Source organism: Kryptolebias marmoratus, linkage group LG3 (genome assembly GCF_001649575.2).
Source record: "Kryptolebias marmoratus isolate JLee-2015 linkage group LG3, ASM164957v2, whole genome shotgun sequence".
Lineage (NCBI taxonomy): Eukaryota > Metazoa > Chordata > Actinopteri > Cyprinodontiformes > Rivulidae > Kryptolebias > Kryptolebias marmoratus.
Genome location: NC_051432.1, coordinates 3,131,361 through 3,151,716, shown reverse-complemented (window position 1 = coordinate 3,151,716; position 20,356 = coordinate 3,131,361). Strand labels below are relative to the sequence as shown.

Sequence of the window (20,356 nt, the reverse complement as noted above, 5' to 3'; positions counted from 1 at the left end):
TATATATATATATATATATATATATATACATATGTATTATTTCAGCCCTAATGAACAGTTATTCATATGTGTATTTAAAGGTTTTGGGTTCATGCTGCATTCATGCACTCTCTTATTGCCTTTACAACAATCCCAAATACTATAACAGTCAAACAATCACTAACAGTCACACATACTGACAAAATAAAACAAAACACCATTGATTAATTCATCAGGCTAGCTACTAGCAAATGATTCAGTCATTCCACTTGACCACTTTTCTTTTCTTTCTTTTACATTGAGGCAGCTTCACTGTCAGTCACATGACACAGCGCTGACTTGACACATAAAAAAGAAAGCACACATGGAGGCTCAGAGTAGCTCCGAGGAGGAAACTACTACACAGAAAAATATTAAAGTCAGTGCAAATATTCTCAGTGGCAACACTCGTGACAGTGGCAGTGACAATGTAAAGAGAGCACTTTCCTCAGTGTGGAACCTTTTCTGACAGTGGATTTCTTTTTCCACCAGTGTTTTAGCTTCTTTTTAAGCTTGTAGCACTGCAAGACTACACATACTTTTAAATCAGTAATGAGCAGTAAAGGCAGCACCATCCATCTATTTGATGATTAATTAGGAGATTTTACAACCCCATCTGCCAAAGGAATGGGTTCAATGAAAAAAGGAGTTTGTGAATGTAGTATTACATTTTGATAGAACAACAGACAACAATGAACATCAAGCTCATTTAATTATCTGCAAAGACCTATCATTTGGATTTAAATCATTAAAAGTTTGAGACACCGATCAAGTTTATGAGCTTTATTATTTATAGTAAAAGCAAAATATTAGTTGAACTTTGATCCATCTGAACCATTCCAGTCAAAATCATTAAACAGAGCTGTCCAGATTTTTTTTTTTTTTTTTTTTACCAAGCTTGTATCTCTTACCAAGTGGTTACACCAGGCTCTGTGTGGGTGTAAAACATGAGAAAACATAAGTCAACCTTACTCAGGCTGATGGGAAAAAACTGAGACCAGCTATTTAGGTATAATTGTGATAAATAAGTACTTTTCCTTTTTCAATGCTATAGGTCACATTTATGCACAGCTCAGATGAAATGATCTTTCTTACTTCACCACACTAATTTGGCAGCTGCTGATTTATCTTGAAGATGAAGAATTTAATGAAATACTAATAAAATATACAGCAAGTCTTCTGAACCAAAAACAAACTGAGGGGTTCTCTACTCTTTGGACATCTTACAGAAAACAGTACAAGGTCAGGTTAAACAAAGCATACAAATAAATGGATAATTCTTCCATTTTGAAGAGGGGATCTGTGGAAAGATTATGAACAGTGAAGTTCTTACATGCTGTAGATAGCTCTTTGAACAGTCAGATAGAAAAAACAAATTTGTTTCTGACCAGATTTGATGAGCTTAGGGATCTGTTTCGAACCTTTAGTGGATTGGTGTAATTTAAAAAAAAACCCAGATTCAAAATTTCAAAATGAATAATGAAAATGCTATTATTTAAACTTTGCATCACCTTTAATTTGAATTACACTGCTTCTTCAAAGGAAAGATTCTGCAGGATATGGCTCAAGCTGCACTGGAGATGCTACAGCTAGCTGCTGATGCAAACAACTAACAAATTCTCTGCAAACAATTGTAAAATATGGAACTGATGATGGTGTAAAGGTTTCTGACGTAGCGTTTGCAAGAACCACTGTGAAATGGTTCAGATCAGAACTGTTTTATGACAGCAGCAAATCATTTTATCTTTGGCTGGTTCAGACTAGCTGTTAGCTCATCAGTCCTGTTGGATCTCCAAACTGAGGTGAATAAAGAAAAAAGATTCAATTTCTAAAAAAGTTAATGTTATGATTAGCTAGCTCCACTGGCAGCAGCTACAATAGTGACAGACAGCTGACCAATTTGTGCTTCAGAGTTAATAACTTCATTATGACAATACAACAACATACCTGTCAGAGGGAGAAAACCAGTTCTTCCATATGAGATTAACACTTCTGCTTGTTTACTGACATACATGTTTTTAAAAGAGTCCTAACTCGTTAAAAGTAATTTTACATTATTGTTGTTTTTTCTCAGGTTTAGGATGGGAATAATTTACCTAGCCCTGCACACATCTCTGCTTATTTTCCCCAAATGTGCATTCAGTACATCCAGACAAAACCGGAAGGGAAAAAAAACCCCTCATAATGCTGAGTGCAGTGTCAAGAAGAACAAAAGCCAACAATGAGTTAACAACCAAAACATTATCATGTGAACGGAGCGTAAACCTGACTATAATATTGACTGGCTGGCTGATGTTAAGCAGCTCACTGTATCTCTCTGCTCTGCTCCCCCACACACTCCTCCACAGAGAAGTAACTGGAGGCTGAAGCGATCAATAGTTTCCTCTGTGAGGATTTTCTCAGCCAATTAGGAGATTAGCTCGAGCTCTAAGTGCAGCCGACATCGGCGATGAACAAGCAAGAGAAACACCAGTGTCTAAGGGTGCAGATTCCACAATTTTAGCTTGAAAATGTCTTTCTCTCTCTCTTTCTCGCTCTGTGTGTGTGTGTGTGTCCAAGGACTTAGTAAGACTGGTAATGAGTATTTCCTGCTGTGCTGTTTTGCCTCCCTCACAAAATGACTTTATTTCTTGTAATGCAGATTTAGAAATGGCTTGAAGGATGCTGACATGTTGATTTCAGTTTGTGCGGCGTGTTCAGGTCTCCAAGACCGTCTGGAGGGAAAATAAGACTTCAACTACTGCAAACCTGAACACTGATACATCACAGAGTTGTGTCCCTAGCCCCATCCTTTTCTCCTTCTTCACCCATTTGCTCCACTAACATCATCATCAGATTCGGTGATGACATCACCTTCATAGGATTGATGAACAATAATGAGACAGCTTACAGGGACGAGGTTCTGCTCCTGACAGAGCAGTGCTCTCACAATAATTTGGGTTTAAATATCACTTTGATCAAGAAAATAACTCGCATGAGTCACAGAGGCTAGCAGTCTTGCTACTTGGATTTTAAACTACCATATTAAATCTGCATCAAAGCCTTCTCAATTTAGTTTGCATAATTCTAAAGAGCTAAAGCTGGATTTTAACATTTGTACTGGAGCTCTTTTTATGACAAGGAACATTCGAGACCACAACCCTCAATGTCCAGGTTTAAGCATGCCAATAATAAAATATAATTATTTTTTTTAAAAACTGGTCAAATTTTGCCTATCTTCATTTCAAAAGTATACACTAGTAGATTAAATCATAAATGTGAGGATGGCTGCCAAGAGGGGTACACCGCAGGCTGGTGGGAATGACGTGGGCAGCAAAATAATGTGCATCGCCTAGAAAACAAATTTGCATGCTATACAAACAAAACCAGGCTATAATTTTAAAAAATTTGCTGCTCCGAACCCAGCCTCAAAGCTCGCTGGTTGCAAATCCTCAGAATTTAGTAAGACTGCAATTGAAAATGTGCCTAATTTTACAATTTCTGGTCACCAAATAAGTCCAGTGAGATGTTACCTTAAATGACCCATTCCATAATGGTCATCATTTTTTCTCCCTCCTGCCATATGGAAAAAGGACAACTAAACTACTAATTAAAATGATGTTAAACTAAAGCACTTGAAGAGCGCAAACGTCCACCAATGCCTCAGTGACATTAAAAAAATAGTCAGATCCAGATCGTGATCCGGATCACCACCAAAGTTTTATTGTTTCTTGTGACAATTCCAACATTTCCTGAAAATGTCATCAAAAAATCAGTTTATTAGTTTTTAAATAATCTTGCAAACAACTGGAAAAATAAACGCACAAACCAAAAAAAAAAACTGAAAATGAAAAAAGAAAAATCCCAGAGTGACCAATGTACTACTTGCATCACAATTGCACAAACCGACAATTGTACAAAGTACATCCAACTACTGCCTACATAAGATCGCTGTGTGTATGTATTTCCTCTCTGTATTTACATTTTATACCATCCTAGAATGCTGCTGAACTATCTGTCATTGCTTCTGAATTAAAAGACTTCTATTCCATTCTACCCAATTCAAAATTGTGAATAAACCCAAACAAAAACATATTTAGCTTTCTTGTTGAGGCATTTAGCTGACAATTTTGCATGTTAAATCAAGATTTTAGTCTGTTTAAACTAAAATTCTGGTTGATTTGATAAATTACCTTCTCTTAAAATCAAATATGTGATCTCTCTTTTGATATTTTGTGAGTAACGAAATCTTCTTCACACCTCAGGAAAAATACTCCACAATAAATGTGCTGCAATAGTTGTGAAAAGGTATTTTGGTTCATGTATTTTAAGTCGCCACATGCAAACTGTATTTTCTGTTGCAACAGCACACACATGCTTTTCAGACAAAAGCACAAAATCACTGGCCTAAATAAAACTAAGCAGGTATTGCTGCCACTGCAAAACAGTCATGTGGTTTTCACAGCAGAGTCTTAAAAAATCCTTGTGACTCAGTATGGAAACTTTCACACATTAGATGTGACAAGAAAATAGCAGAAACAACAAAGGAAATGTGGGACAAAGAGCAGATGAATCAGATTTGGAGGCTAAGTGGAGTTCTGTGTTTACATTCACAAATTACTCAACATTTGATTGGCAGGTGACTTAAATAATTTTTGCAGGTTATTGATACAGAATGACCATTTCTTTCATACATGTGGCATGGACATGTGGGTGAAATGAACAAACTCTTACCTGAAGCTGACCAGCGTCCAGTCAGATCCAACAGTTTGCCACAAAAAAAGAAAGAAAAACAACAAATATGGTGAAATAAATTTAAGCAGAATTGAAGCTCAACAACTATTCAACAATGAGTGAAACCAAGAAGACAGAAGAGATAAAAGTTTCACAAAACATTTTTTCAAAACACTTTTTCAGAATAAAGTATTGTACTTTCATGACCTCTTCTGATCTCTTTTATAAGCAACAACAATGATGGAAACCAGGGAACTGTGCTGGCAGACAGGAGAGAGTAAACAACATCTTTATAATTATTTTAAGAATGGAGGCACAACTGTGCCCATTCTACTTCATACGGATGAACAGGCAAACAGCTTCTGAGAGGAAAATTGCCTGTAAATTAAACATGCACACTTGTGCATATAAAAGCCACATGAAGCTGAACTGTAATGACATAAACAGTGGGATGTGCAAAATGTTGTCAAAGTTGTCTTCTCGTAACTCTGGATTTGAAGTACTTTGTTGCAATATTGAATAATTGAATCAGTGCTAAAAGATGTACTTGGTCTCTGTTATTATTTAGTACAAAATTTAGGTCCTTATAATTTGGGGATTTTGATTTATTATGCAGTTTGGTGTTCCCTAAAATATACATCCAGAGGCAGAAACTATCTTTGTGGACAAGAAGGAAACAGCTCAACAGATGGTATGTTCTTTCACAGCAGTCTGGAGTTAAAGAGATAAATGTAAGGCCCTCTTCATACTGGATCACGACCCTCCTACCACATAAAACAATCACCCAGAACATGGGTAAGGTTTTGTTAAGGGCTTCAGATACGTATTAAGAATGCAATGGGCTCCACATTACGTGTGATAGAGTGTAATAGGTTGTATCAATTCAAGTTTAATTCAATTCAATACAATTCAATTCAAAAACACTTTATTAATCCCTAAGGGAAATTCAATGTTGTTGTAGCTCATAATCCTGGTTTTGTTAAAGAGTTGTTATAGATAGATGCTGATGGTTGTGGGCAGGAAGAAAAGGTTTGCGAACAAACATTTCATAATGAGGTCATGGTGGTTTATCACTGTGGTGACAGCATATTGGAGAAATGGGTCAAACATGGGGTAGCATAGAAGCAACATATCCATGACATGGACCCTGTAGCAAGACTCGATTGTTGAGAATTTGAAGCAGGACTGCTGTTTACTCATAGAAATAACCTAGTGAAGACGTGATGGCATTAAGGTAGCAATGTGCTAGCCTAGTGTGATTTTCTAGCTGCCTTTCGATGCAGTCGGAGGTTCAATTCCACCAGTATGTATGTACATGTTAAAGTGTTTCTGGGCAAGACATTGAACCTTTCATCACTCCGATGTGTCCCCTGTCAGCATATGAATGGAATATAAATCACTTATTAGACTCTACAGAATGATTTATTCAGATTAGCTTTGTAGAGATGTAGTAGAGTGCTGTATGAATGTGTGTGAGGATGGGTAAATGAGGGCACAGATTGTGTTGTAAAGCGCTTTAAGTGCCCTGATTGACTAGAAAGGCGTTGATAAGTTCAGTCCATTTACTTTTCTTTTTACTTTGTTGAAGTGATATCTCAGATTTTTCTTAACTAAGATACTGTGGAAAGGTTATGAACAGTTAATATCTTATTTATTGCAGATAGTTCTTTGATGAACCTCCAGCAGAATAAACTCTGTTTCTCCGGACAGGATTAAAAAGGTAAAGGATATAATGAATGCAACTAAAAACAAAGTGTGTTGCTGCCATTTTAAAACGCCCTCCTTCTAACAAACATCACTGACTTTCACATGAACACTATTTTATAAGCCTTTACTCCACTTTCAGTTTTGCAAATCTTAATTATTTCAGCATAGTAATTGCAGTATGAAGGTCTAGGAGAGAGCATTCACATGAACAAAAATAAAACCTTTGAGACTGAGTTATTTTAAGATCACACAAATCCACATTGGTCATGGCCCTGCTCAGACTAGTCATTAGCTCATCAATCTGATCAGAATTAAAAACCCATATAAACAACTGGTATTCAGGCTATCCAAAGGAAAAAAATTCAAAATCAGAAGAAACAGGCTGACTGTGGTGTCCACGGTTTAGCCAGAAAAATAAACATGAATTTGAAATTTTCTATGTTGTACATGTCGTGCAAAACTAATATTACTACATGCTTCAAATATTGTCATATATGCAAAGCAGAAAGACTAAACCAATCTAAAACATCCAATATGATAATTAGGGAATATTTTCAGTTGATATTTTCTTGTAGTAAAAGACAAAACAAAAACTAACAAACAGAAAAACATTTTGTTTATGAAAACCCATTTGGATTTTTTATTTTAACTGATTTTACTTTTTATTGGTTGTATTGTGCAAGTTAATTTTATCTATCTACAATTATTTTGTTTTCTGTGGATTTTATTGTACTTTTGTTTAACTGCAGTGCTTTTATATCAAGTTTTGTACAGCACATTGGTCCATAAGGGTTGTCGTTTTAATGTGCAATAGAAATAAATTTTAAATGAATAACAGATCGATTAAAGAGGTTTATCAATACCTTGGGACTGCTAATTACATTTTTCACACCCTAGTGCTTGATATATTGTCATATCTGCAAACAATGAATTTTATAATTAAAGCCCTAGCATTACTTGAAATGAATTTCAACCGCTGCCTTTTATGCCAGATTTTTCAACTAAATTTATGTTTGTTATGAAAGGATGGAGTTACAGCTGTTTTGGCCAAACCTTAGAAATAACATTACACACAATCCCATGTGACATTGTGAGATCCGAAGAGATGTATTCGTGATCAATGTTTGTGTTCGAACTGACTGTTGGTTACCACCACACTAAATTTTATTTCAACATCTGTAAATTTAACTCAGGTATAGCCATCTTTATGTTGGCCAGTTGGCTGTGGCAGCCAATTTGATCTTGGTTGACCCAAAAACTTAATCCCTTGTAGATGTATATCCAATGAGTACTTTCCAAGACTTTAATTGAAATCTGTCAAGTAGTTAATCTGATATTTTGCTAACAGACTTGAGGTTTGACTCCAAAAGTTAATGCCAAAGTTTTAAACAACGATCTTGCATGAGCTATTAGTGCTCAGAACATGTGTTGGGTGTGACACTCAGCTACTACCAAACCAAATTTTTACTTAATATCTGTAAAACTGACTGAGTTATAGCCAATTATGTGTTTGTTAAAAATCAGTCAGCTGTTTGATTGATTCTAAAAGTTAATCATTTATAGAAGTACATCTAATAGTTACTTTTGGAAAGCTTCAATAAAATCTGTCCTGTGGTTCATGAGATATGAGCTACATGCACACACACACATACACACACAAACAGGCAAAAACATCATCATCCACCTTTCGTCTTTTGGCAACAAAGGCTAACAAGACATTTCAGGGACAGGTGACAGTAAAAAAACAAAACAAGGCAATAAAGAACAGACATGTGCGTGACCTTAGAGAGCAAAAAGATCCAGTGTGTGTACCTTCCACATGCTGGCTTCTTTCCCGTACACCACAGCCATGTTGTTGACTTTGTTCTGCTGGATGCTCCTCTTCTCCGTCTCATTCAGCTCCTCCGAGACAAAGCCCATGAAGGAATTGTCTGGTGTGTGGGCTGAATGTGTAGGAGTGTAAGGGTTTGTGTGTGGGGAGTGAAAGTAGGAAGGAGAGTGAATAGGAAGGTGAACAACAATCCACAAAGACAGAAGAAGGGAAAGAAGGAATAGAGTTTTATTGCAAAGGAGAAAATGAGAAGAAGGCCAGAAAAAAAACAAGCAAAACAATCTATCGTTTTTTGTCTCAGTTTGTTGGATTATTGCCTCTCTAAGTATTATAAATAGTGATTGTCACAGAGCCAGCTGGTGTTGGCAGCGTTATGTCTGAGACGACCAGTTCAGGGATTTATATACTGAAATTTAAGTACATTTAAGTTTTTCCTGTGAGTTCAAAGACTTGTACATAATTAAAACCAACTTCATCTTAAATCCTCAACTATTTTGTAGAATCACTTTTTCAAACCAATTACAGTTGTACTTATTTTCTTTCCTTTTCGGAGAGTACATTCTCAAGCATTGAAAACCCACAATAATTGCATTCCTGCTACGCTCTCACAAGTATGAAGGTTGACTTGCTCATTATAGCTTTGGTCACTGTGGAATGTGGGTGTCTCCAGTGTGTTATATATTGTCGATATAATGATCCTGCTGCCGAGCTCCCGCTACACAGTCGCTCTGAGAGCTGGATGTAAAAGTACATGACGGTTAAGTAGTCAAAGACTCAGTCAGGGAGTGAGGAGACAGACAGCTCTTAGTGCAGATCAGACGTATTGTGTAGTTTATAGCAGAGCAGACGAAGCACAGGTACAGCTTAAAGAGGCGCTACAGGCTGTGCTGTTGCTGAAAATAGAACATAAAACACATTCTCCAAACAAATGTAAACGAGCAGTGAGACCTGTCAAAGAAAGAAAAAGATTAGTTTGAAGTCATTTGAGCATATTTAGAATGATTCTCAACTGATGGCAAGTCTGCGTGCGTATGTGAGCTTGTTTCAAAGGTATAAAAGGATCATTCTTGTTCTGGTATTGGTTTTTGTGTGATGTGTAGCAATAAACTATTTTTTAAAGACAACTATGTATGTTACATGCAGTTAATGTGATTCAAGGCATTTGGTTTGCTCTTACGGAACATGGTCATGTACTGCCGCGGGTTCAGGTTCCAGTAGCCCCAGTTGGTCCGGTAGCCATGAAGGGTTGCATACTCCTCATGATTGTAAGCTGGTTCTGTCCCAAATGTGTCAATAACTCTGATATGACATCTGTAACAGCACAAAACAACTGTTAATTTACCGTTCTGTAAAAGGAGAGATCATCTGTAATAATTTACAAACACAGATATAAAATTTAATGCAATCAAAATTCAGAAACCATTTCCAAACAGGTGCTGGTCAGTTGAGGCTTCATCCAAGTCACATCCCAACCTCATACTTTGTGGTTACCATTTGTTCAAAAAAATTGCCATATCATACTTAGATACCATATCCTGATTGTGATTCCTTCAGTGAAATGTTTAAGGAGTCCCTCTGTACTTCATTAATTAAGATTTGGAGCTCACTGTAAGAAAACATTTTTCTCTGGCTTTCTGTCACTTTTGTGCCTGCTGTGTTCTCAAGCAGGTCATATTTAGACTGATGCAAAACTGGTGTACATTGCTCACATTTGGTGAACTGAATGGGCATGTTATCGCTGGCATATAATTGGCACTATCTGCTATGCAATTATGACACTGAGAAGGAAATGTCAATGGGAGCAAATGATGTACAAAAGATGGAGCTAAATCGGTGTGCTGCAGAATCTTAGTGATCCTGGCTAAGCATGTGCTGAAATCAACGACACTTATTTTACGTTGATTATGTGCTCCTGATGTGTGCTCCTCAGTCATGGTGTGTAGAATAGACCTGCTGGACTCAGACTCTCAACAGTGCAGGTGTATTAAAACAAATGCTGCTTGTATGAAATACACAGAAAGCACAACCAACTTGCTTGTGTTTTAAGGAAAATTATCTTAAATTATCATATTTTAGGAGCGTAGTGCCTGTTTTTTTATTGATTTATACTTCTTTAGGATCTGGGGTTATTTCAAAAATATTTAGGACTACAGCCCCGAATACTCAGACCTAACCACACTTATAATAATAAAAATGATAAACAGGTCCAAAATTATTTATTTTCATTTCAGACGTGTTCTAGTGGTTAGGACTGTCGACTCACGGCAAGAAGGTTGCAGGTTTGACTCTTGGCCTTTTAGTGTGGACTTGACATGTTCTCTTTGTACATGTGTGGGTTTTCTCCAGATGCCCCAGTTTCCTCCCACTGACTAAAAACATACATGTTAATTGGGAATGATAATTGGGAACGCTAAAATTGTCCCTAGGTGTGAGTGAGAGCGTGAATGGTTGTTTGTCTCCATGTGTCTAGACTTGCGACCTGTCCATATATATACTTCTTTCACAGTGATGGCTGGAGATAGACACCAGCTCCCTGCGACCCAGAAAAGCAAAAAGCGGAAAAAAATGGATGGATGGATAAACGTGTACTCTAATAGATTAAACCATCAAGTGGCTGCCAAGGTGGATACGAAGTAACTAAAGTTGCCAAAGGACCATTTGACAGAAGTACAAACTGACCTGGACCCTTTCTAAACTAATTATTTCACAAACCAATATAATCACTGGATTACAATTATATAAAATATATTTTCACATTACTTGTTTTTTCGTTTGCATATGAAATGCTGCTTTAAAGTGATATTGAACATATTTTCTTTCCTACTGTATTTGTTAACATATGTTTGACTACTTCAGCTGCTTTAACATTAATTTGAATCTAAAAATAACATTTTTTGAAAAACAGCTAAGACAGTGAATTATGTTCACACTATTATCTGTTCTTTTCTGAGCTAAAAAGTGAGATTTTCACTTGCAGGTGACACAGAGTTTTCCTAGACTGTACATTTGTTCAGACTGTGAGAACGGTCTCATCACAATCCAACACAGTAACAGAAATATACCATCATGCTAGATCACATTACTGTTAAACCTTCAGAAATTCCAATGTCTTACAGAACAGCAAAGAAAATAAATGAAACATTAGTAAATTATACTGAAAAATCAAATAAACAACAACAAAAATAATAACATTAAAGAAACACTGAAGGACAAATTGGCAGGAGAGGAACAAGTGACAAATTTTAATGAGTAAATTTTTACCAGCACTTCACTGACATGACAGAGGATTATCTCAATATCATTCAGGTACACACAAACATGTAATGTACTTCAAACACACACAGAAAGATTTATTTTTCTTGTAATTAGATCAGGCTGATCTGCGAGAGAACAGGTCCCAGAGCGAAGTGTGGCAGAGTTTGTTTCTGCAGCTTAAAGGTTTTGATAACTGCGTGTCTGTGTTAGACAAGAGACAGGAAGTGAAAATCTGCCGTAACTCTAAGAGGCCCTGAGACACAAATGATTTTGAAAAGCTCATTAAAAAGTCTCTTAAATGTTATCAAGTTTTCATGAAGGGTGACAGGGGTCATAAGGGACAGGAACTGAAGACTGATGTTAAACTGCTCCCACCTTCAGACTGGGACCCAAAAAATCCCAATCACAAACTGAGCAGGTGGTGTACACAGTCCAGTGCAGCGAGGACACAGTTAGCACTGGGTTCAAGCACGCCTAGTTTATGTTCTTAACCCTCCCGTGGTCTTTGGATCAATTTGACCCAAAGTTACAAAGGCTTCTCTTACTCTCTTCAATTTTGAGGTCTTCAGGAGGGTTAAATATTGAGCCAATATTTCACTGGGCTGTGACTATTGGAGACTAGTTGGAGACTCAAAATTATGAGAAAATAGGCAGATTTTCAGTTGCCATCTAACTGAGTCCTTATCATTTGTGACTAAGGGACCAGTGAGCCACGTGGTCGTGTTTCGCATGGCCAGTGTTTAAAATCGCAGCCTATGTTTTTTGACATAAGGTAAGCTCCTGTACAGCTGTCTAAATACAGATCTAGTGCACTTAAATTAGAAAAAAATAGAGAAATGTGTGAGATGGGTTTGAGATGCCTACAATGACTCTGTGCCTAGTTTGAGATAAAACTGAATAACATTCAAACTATAAGAATGTGAGCCACTGTGACTCGTGCAAGGAAACTGAGAATTACTATAAAAGATTTGAATAATTCTGAAGACGTCCTTGCAAATACCATTCACATACTAGTCTCCAACAGTCACAGCCCAATGATATACTGACTTTACAGACAGCCTCTGTCATTAGCTGCTAAAGGCTCATTGATAAACAGTTGAGTTAGGAAAACAAAGTCCAATATGATTCAGCAGCAGCTCAGGCTTGGACTCAACTTTGGTAGCATCCATCCATCCATTTTCTTTACTTGCTTTTCCTTTCTGGGTCACGGGTAACTGGTGTCTATCTCCAGCAGTCACTGTGTGAGAGGTGGGGCACACCCTGGACAGGTCACAAGTCCATCAAAGGGACACATAGAGACAAATGAGACAATTCACACTCTCACTCACAACTAGGGACAATTTAAAGTCACCAATGAACCTAACATGCAAGTTTTTGGTCTGTTGTAGGAAACCGAAATACCCAGAAGAAAACCCATGCATGCATGCATGGGAACTATGTATACTGCACACAGAAAGGCTTTGAGGCAAACCTTTGACCTTCTCACTGTATGGTGGCAACTCTAACCTCTCCACCATCAGGCTGCAGGAAGGTGGGATTTGAACCCAAGCTGTGTGGGTTCTAGGTGATAACTTATTTACTGCACAACACACTTACATGGTGGAGTCAAAAACTGAAAATTCCAATGTCTTATATACACATTTTTTTTAAAAAGTGTTCACAGCTACCTATTTTCTAAAGTATAATGACAGTCTCTAAGTGTTCCTTACAGCCACCACAAGCTAACAATATTATCCCATTCATTCCACTGAGAGCTTAAGTAGCAGCCAGGTACTGCTAATCAAATGCATTGATTAAATGATCATCAGCAGGTGTGAGCAGCTCTAGAAAAACAGGAGTTTTGTCAGTTCACTGTTCTTAGTTACTTGTGCGTGTTAACACAATGGCAAGAGGAAAAACAATGATCAGCAATGATCCCAAAAACTGTTGGTGCCTGTCAGCCTGAAATGAGTTATAAGGTAATTTGAAAAAAGTTTGACATAATAAAATTATTCTGTTTTTAAAATGTGAATCAAGTTATTAAAATGTAAAAAAACAAAACAGTAAAAATAATATTGCATACAGCATTTCAGTTAAAGTTTCTTTAAAGGAAATTGACAAAAACTTTCACCTGATTTAAACAAGTAAAAATGGATTGACTTCTAATCTTTCTTAATAGCAGGACGATGGATTAAATTCAACCTATAGAGCCCTGGAGCAACTGTTTACTCCACCATGATGTGCAGTAATTTGTTAAGTATTGTGTACAGCTATGTACATTTAGACATGTAGCGTAATGTTAAAACACAAAGTTGTTCTTGTAGATATTATTCATAAGCAAAGGGCAGAGCAAGACCAATCCACCGTCTGGCTGTAAGTATTTGTCTCACCGTGCCTTCATAATTTATGTTTGAGTAGCTGGGTCCCAGAGTCAGATTTTTTCCAGTGGGGCGACCCACATCAAAAAAGCAAACTGTTGTTAGACGGGGGACAAAGGAACCAGTTACTAACTTACGTGAGCAATCTCTGGAAATGTTAGACATTTTCTGATGTTGACTGTGAGAAAGTTATGTTATGGTAAAATATAATGTTTAATGATGTTTGATGCACTCATGTAACCTTTAAGAATGTGTTTCTCTGTTTTTAAGTGTATGAGTAGACTTAGAGAAGAGAAAGGTCTGCAATTCTCAGCACAGGGCTGTTGGTCAAGGTCTTAGACACTACAGGGCTGGTTGAAACTGGTTCTGTCTCAGATGTTGTGTCCATTGGATTGTAAACTTTTGAATCAGCGAGCTGCTCGGACACAAAGGGGATGTCCCAACATGCAATAAATAGACAGACAAATATTCTCTTAGTTTGAGTTCTCACAAATATCTGTTGAAGAGATGTGTGCTCTCCCGTGTACACAAAGAAATAGATTTTTTTTCTCTTAAGGTTCTCAGTCTGACTTTGGAATTATTTTTTCAATAAGAGTTACACGTTTGCACAGTAATGCTGTCCTCCTTGAATCCACTGTAGTTTCCAAGACACAGCCGGGCACAGTGACTTTTGTATTTCAACAACATGCACATGTGCGCAGATTGGCTACAGGTTATTTTTAACCTGATGGCAGCAACGGCAGTTCGAGAAGAAAGGTCTTCACAGTGAAACAGGTGCAACATGTCAGTTTTGTGTATAGGTCGATTTAAACCCAAATGCAGGCAGACACAGGAGGAGCTCAAAATGAAAACTAGCTTATTTAAAATATCAAAAACAAAAAGGCTGACGTGACAGCAAAAACTAAATAACAAAAACTTACTGACAGCAAAGAACAGAGGAGGGGGACACAAGGAAAACCAGACAGTGTGATGAAGTAAAAATGAACCAGTGAGTATATGAAGCAGAGGCACAGTTATAAAGACTGAGGGTGATTAGTAAGTAGACACTGGTGCAGATGGGTGTGGGAGGCAAACTAGTACAGAGCTGAGGACAGGTGAATAATGACAGAGGGCACAGAGGGCACAGGGAGCAAAAACTATACAAGAACTTAGAACATAAAACAAAACACAGGGATAAAAATAAATAAAACAGAACCACAGAAAGATAAAACAATAACCCTAATACAAAAGAAACTCAAAAAATAACTCAAACATACCCAAAACCTAACACAACATATCCAGAGATTCTTTAGGTGATTAACTCCGTCTAATCCATCAAGATCAAGCTGGTTATTAACTTCGCAGATTAACACAAGCTTGTAAGAGTTGGCACAATCATAAAGCAAACATCTCTGTCTACCTTAAGCCTCCCCATGACCTCTTTTCATTCTGTCCTCCAAAAAAGCTGATATGCCACATTCCTAAGAAATTCTAGTTTAGGTTGGTCAGTCCCTAACAATTATCACAGGCAGGCCGACTTATTTTGAAGAAGTGTTGATTCAAGTGTTTTTTAGAAACAGATGAAAAATTACAGTCAACAAACCAAGAACGTTCCATTTGCCAGAATTGTTCGTTGATAGTTTTAGAAACCCAGTCTATCATAGAGCTCACACAGACACACAAGACAGACAACCATGCACACTCAAACCTAGGGTCAACTTAGATTCACCAATGAACAAAAATAAATGTTTGTACATGCTCTTGGGCAGAGGGAGAATGTGCAAACTTCACATAGAAAGGCCTGATCCGAGAATGAAAGCCAGGACCATCCTGCAGTAAGCAGTGCTAACAAGATCACTGCTTTGCCACCTGTTTCTGCATTGTACAGAAAAATAACATGTAAAATGAAAATGAAACATTTTATAAAAAGATCTTTTCATTGTGCCCTCATCAGTGGCTTGTTTTGTTGAACACCGAGGAAGAAATTGCACAGAAAATCTTACTGATTTATTTTAAGGGTCACAGAAAACTGATAATGATTTATTAATATCAAATGTTGCTTGGACTTGTATCCACCCTGTTTTCCATTCTCTGCACTGTCACAATTCACCAGCTCTGCAATGGTTTTGTGCCAAAAGATAAGTGATCCCCCAGGAATGGGAAAAAGTAGAGGATCAGCGGAGGAGTAGCTGAGATGAATATCTATTGGAAGATCAGAGTAAGGGGCTAATCTGGGTTAAACAGTTGCTCAGTGGGGCTCAACAGTCCTCCAGGGTGAGGGGAAATATAGCAGGGTGGTGCGTTGTAACCTGCTGTAATTCAGCTAAAAAAATTGAGTACTTTAATTTTGCCTTGAGATGCTTTACCTGACACAGAAAGAAAATCACAAATAAAAACCATATTTTTTTGCACAACACAACCTGATATTTATCTGACATAAATCACAGCTCCTTGCTTTTGTACAGCAAACCTCTGAGACTTACAACTTGTAAGTGGAGCAAATCACATGTTTAGTTGCAGCAGCTGATTATCAAAATGCTCTTCAAAATTTCACAAAATGATTACAGAATAAATGCTTCCTGCATTGAGAAGGTGTAAAATGACTCCTCTGCACAACAATATTGAAACAAAACAACCAAAAAAAACAAAAAACCCAAAACAAAACATGATTAACTACAACAGCTGACATACAACATGAGTGAGTTTATAAACCTCTTTGTTTACACTTGTTTTTATTATCATTTGCCTTTGAAGACAAAAGAGTGATACTATTTTTGCCCATACCTGTGTGGATTTGTTTGATGAATTAGCAAAATACCTTCTCTTAATTAAAAATAATCCTGAGATGTGCTTCGATATTTGAATAACCTTTGAAGTCAATCCACTTCAAGATGGCTGCCACAGTGAAGTGACCTTAGCAAAACAAAAAATGGCTAGAACTCAATTTTATAAATACTGAGCTAAAAATTGGAGTAGTAGTAGCAGAGCATTGGCCTCAACGTATACTTTGAGAGTTCCACCATCTCTTCATCTACATTACTGCAGATGTCCATGTTAAAAACAGATCTTTTTAATAGCTCATCATCTGATTCACATGGCACAGTTCATTACATGTTTTTACCTGCTATTTTTTCTGGGTCATGTGGAGCTGAAGTATCTCCAGCAGTCACTGTGCGAGAGGTGGGGGACACCCTGGGTACAAGTCCATCACAGGGACACATAGAGACAAACAACCATTCACACTCTCACTCACGCCTAGGGATAAGGAGTTACAAATAAATCTAACATGCAAGTTTTTGGTCTGTGGGAGGAAACCGGAGTACCCAGTGTAAACCCATATGAGGAGAATATGCAAAGATTTCCAACAATTTATCCTTTTTTTATATAAGAATGTGTTAGTGTTGATGTAATGGGACTTAATTTTCTTGTGGATTTGTAAATCCACATGGAAAGACAGACAAAGCCAGCTAACTGTTTCCTCTGCTGTAGGCTTTGCCAAAGTTTTATTTCACGGTTTTTCAAACTCTTTGCTCCTGTTTGTGCAGGTTGATTCAGTCAGCTCATCTGCTTCTTCATCTCATTATAAACATGGATTGTGTCCTTGAAGAATTACATTTTAATTTCAGCACAGCTTTACAAAATTGTTGTTTTATGAGCTATTGATTTTATTTAATATTTTATTTATTTTTTTATTTATTGTAAAATATTTAGGTTTTTTTTCTTTTGTAAGGTTTCACACCTTTGTCTGTTTTAGTCTTGCTTTCTATTTTCTTCCTCATTATTTTTATTGATCCTCAGTAACACAAAGCATATCATAAGTATGTTGTGCACAGTAATTGTCCATGTAAAACTCAAGCATCGATTCAGTTTTGCTTTAAGAGCTTTTCAAAAGTAAGTTATTTGAGTAACTCTGTCACACTTTATAATGACTACACCTTATTTAGCCTTATTTAATCAACTTGTATGTTTTGTCTACATTAGCAAATACTTAATAAAGCATAAATACTCTTCACTTTAAAAGGGTTCACAAAAAGACAACTATTAGCAACTGCCTTAATTATTAATTCACTGCAGGAAAAGCATACAGTCAATTCAAACATTCTCTAACCATTAATACATGTCTGACACATGGTGTGAAAGTACATTTACATGACCATTTACATACATATACACACAGTATATAGCATAGTTAATTCATGAGTTATTAAGCACGAATAAACATTGAGTATATTGGTTTTGATTAGCTTTTATGGGTAAAGCATTAATAAATGTGTTAATTTATAGAATTTTAAGTATGAATCATCCTTAATTAATGATGTTTTCAAGGTTAATTAATCATTTAATAATGATTAAATAAGGCTAAATAAGGTGTAGTTATTATAAAGTGCTACCAGTAACTCAATGAACTATTTCATCTCTTTCTGATACCCTGAAGATCTATTAAACTATTTGTCAGTCACTTTGCCTTCCACAACTCCAACCTAACACAACAGCTTGCAGAATAGTAATATAAAATGTAAGATTTTAGAGAAAAGCAATTAAAAGAAGCACCAGTTCACTTTGTTTTCCTGAGGCCTCTGTCTTCTCTCTAAGGTTTTGTCTCTGATTGCTTAACTGTTGAACTAAAAAGTTTTCAGCTAGTTACATTTCCCAACAACAAGAAGAACGTTTTAAATTATATTGCTACGACTTCCTCAAAGAGTCGTTTTGATGCAAGAAAAGTAAAAAAAAAAAAAAAAAAAAAATTATAGTTTTCTTAACCTTCCCTTGGCTTTCTCATCAAATTGACCTGAAGTTACAAAAGTTTCTCTACCTCTCTTTGCCTCTCTCTCACTCTCTTTTGAGGGCTTCAATTAAATAGTTTTCTTTAAATCTAATAAAACACGTTTATATTTTTTGTTGCCTCTTAAGGTGATTGTTATGAATATCAAAAGTTGCTGCACCTCAGCAAACACAGCAATCCTAGCGATTAAGAGTTCCAATTACAGGAGCTTTTGTGAAGGTACACAACCTATTTAGTGTGCTCTTTAGAGGCTGGTCAAATCTTCATGCAAACATGCACATTAGAAATAAGAATGCAAAAAAAAGGGTAACATTTGTTTCAAGCAGTTTTTACATTTTTTACAGGGTTCACAGTGCAGCTTTGCTCTTCTAAATCGCAGGGATGCTCAGTATTCCCTCTGCCTTCTATCATTTATCTGCCATTACTGCTACAAGCTCTGCTGCTTGTTGTGAGTCTCGGTAAGATGTTTTTGTTCTTGTTTGGATGCGGGCCTGTCCCCAGGTATCTCCTCCGATCCACCTCTATCAGAGCAGTAAATTCAGCATGTGGAGGGAATCAATACGCCGGTCCAATTATCAGACGAGTGGGTGTGATTTAAAACTGACTCCTATCAGCTTTCAGCATCATTTGACAGCACTACACTTGCTCCAATATGCCCTCACTTACACCCACAGACACACACCGTCCCACAAATTTAAGTACACACTGGACAGAACTTCACTTTTTTTCATTATTTACATGTTACCCAGGTATAATAAATTAAAGTAGATGTTGGAGGAACATAAAACAAAGATAATTAAAGGGAGCTGGGGGGTAAAGCTCAGAGTAAATGATTAATGGTTCTCTGCTCTGTGCTAGCCTCAACCAGACCCTGAAGGATCAGAGAAGGGGGGTGACTAGGTATGTCATTGACCTATCTTGATCCTCTGGAGTATTATGACGTAGATAAATTATGTAGCACTGATGCAAAGCTAAAATACGCAAGGTAACTATTAGGAATAAAAAACATTTGTTACTTAAAAAAAATCTGTCACTTGGTGTAGTTGTATGTTCTAAAGCTTGCAGTGTGTTACACAATGTTTCATGTTGTTTCAGGGGGTAAGTTACACATCCATATCTCAGTTATACTTCAGTAGGCGGAAGTTTTCCTTCCTTCCTTCAGTTGTAGTCGCACTTTGTAGTGTTGCGCAGGGCTCTGCACACGGTGCACGGACCTGAGCGAGCGGTGGAGCCGTTTATACTTGACGCTTACGTTGGTGCAGTTTCCTTCCGTGAGTCCAGCTCTACTAGAGCACCAAAATCGTCCATTTTGAATGGAGCGTGGTGCGTGCAGTCTGCACAAAGTTACAAAAATTGGGAGTTGCACGACGATGCACCTTATATTCCGGTGCGCTTTATATATGACAAAAGTTTGAAAATGACAGTGCGTCTTTTTCACCTGTTCCTATGAGGGTCCGTTTAGGACAAAATGTACGTTTTGTCTCTCAAACACTACAAAAGACTCACGCAAACTCAAAAAATATTCACGAACACTCAAAAAAAAACCCTCACGCACACTCAAAAAATATTCAAATTGTGTATACACACTACTAAAATGCCACACACATACAAATTTTATCTTTCTCGCACACACACTGTCCCAACGACTGGCACACACACACTGTCCCGACGACTCGCACACACACACTAATGTTACCTTTCTCGCACACACAT

The 20,356-nt window shown here is 37.1% G+C and overlaps 1 protein-coding gene across 2 annotated transcripts in view; it reads right to left on the bottom strand.

The window, feature by feature from the left end:
• LOC108242732 (alpha-1,6-mannosylglycoprotein 6-beta-N-acetylglucosaminyltransferase B) overlaps positions 1-20,356 on the bottom strand; it is a 227,617-nt gene that overhangs the window by 34,715 nt on the left and 172,546 nt on the right. For both annotated transcript variants that reach the window (XM_017427751.3, XM_017427752.3), the window contains exons 10-12: positions 9,447-9,580; positions 8,251-8,381; positions 4,732-4,737 (exon numbers count right to left, since the gene is read on the bottom strand). In XM_017427751.3, coding sequence (XP_017283240.1) covers positions 4,732-4,737; positions 8,251-8,381; positions 9,447-9,580 — 271 coding nt within the window. The remainder of the gene's footprint in view (positions 1-4,731; positions 4,738-8,250; positions 8,382-9,446; positions 9,581-20,356) is intronic.